Raw genomic sequence first — 245 nt, forward strand, 5'->3', positions numbered from 1 at the left:
CGCCCCAGGAGAGCATCCTCGGCGGCGGGCCGGGAGCAGGGCTCCCTCATCAGCACCTCCTTCGTGCTCAAAGGGGACGCGTCTCACAACCAGGCGATGGTGCACTGGACGGGCGAGAACAGCAGCGTGAGTGCGAGGGGCGGCGTGGGGGGGTGCGTGTGGGGGTGTCCCTGCTCTTACCCCTGCCCTTAGCATCGCTTTGCTCCCCCAACTTGCGGGGCGCAGCCCGCCCCCGCGGGCGGGTG

General features: G+C 71.0%; 1 protein-coding gene across 1 annotated transcript in view; it reads left to right on the plus strand.

The window, feature by feature from the left end:
• SORCS2 (sortilin-related VPS10 domain containing receptor 2) overlaps positions 1–245 on the plus strand; it is a 571,075-nt gene that overhangs the window by 1,138 nt on the left and 569,692 nt on the right. The window contains exon 3 of the mRNA XM_010583547.1: positions 9–126. Within this exon, the coding sequence (XP_010581849.1) occupies positions 9–126 (118 nt within the window). The remainder of the gene's footprint in view (positions 1–8; positions 127–245) is intronic.

This window comes from Haliaeetus leucocephalus, unplaced genomic scaffold (genome assembly GCF_000737465.1).
Source record: "Haliaeetus leucocephalus isolate CR32 unplaced genomic scaffold, Haliaeetus_leucocephalus-4.0 Scaffold906, whole genome shotgun sequence".
NCBI lineage: Eukaryota > Metazoa > Chordata > Aves > Accipitriformes > Accipitridae > Haliaeetus > Haliaeetus leucocephalus.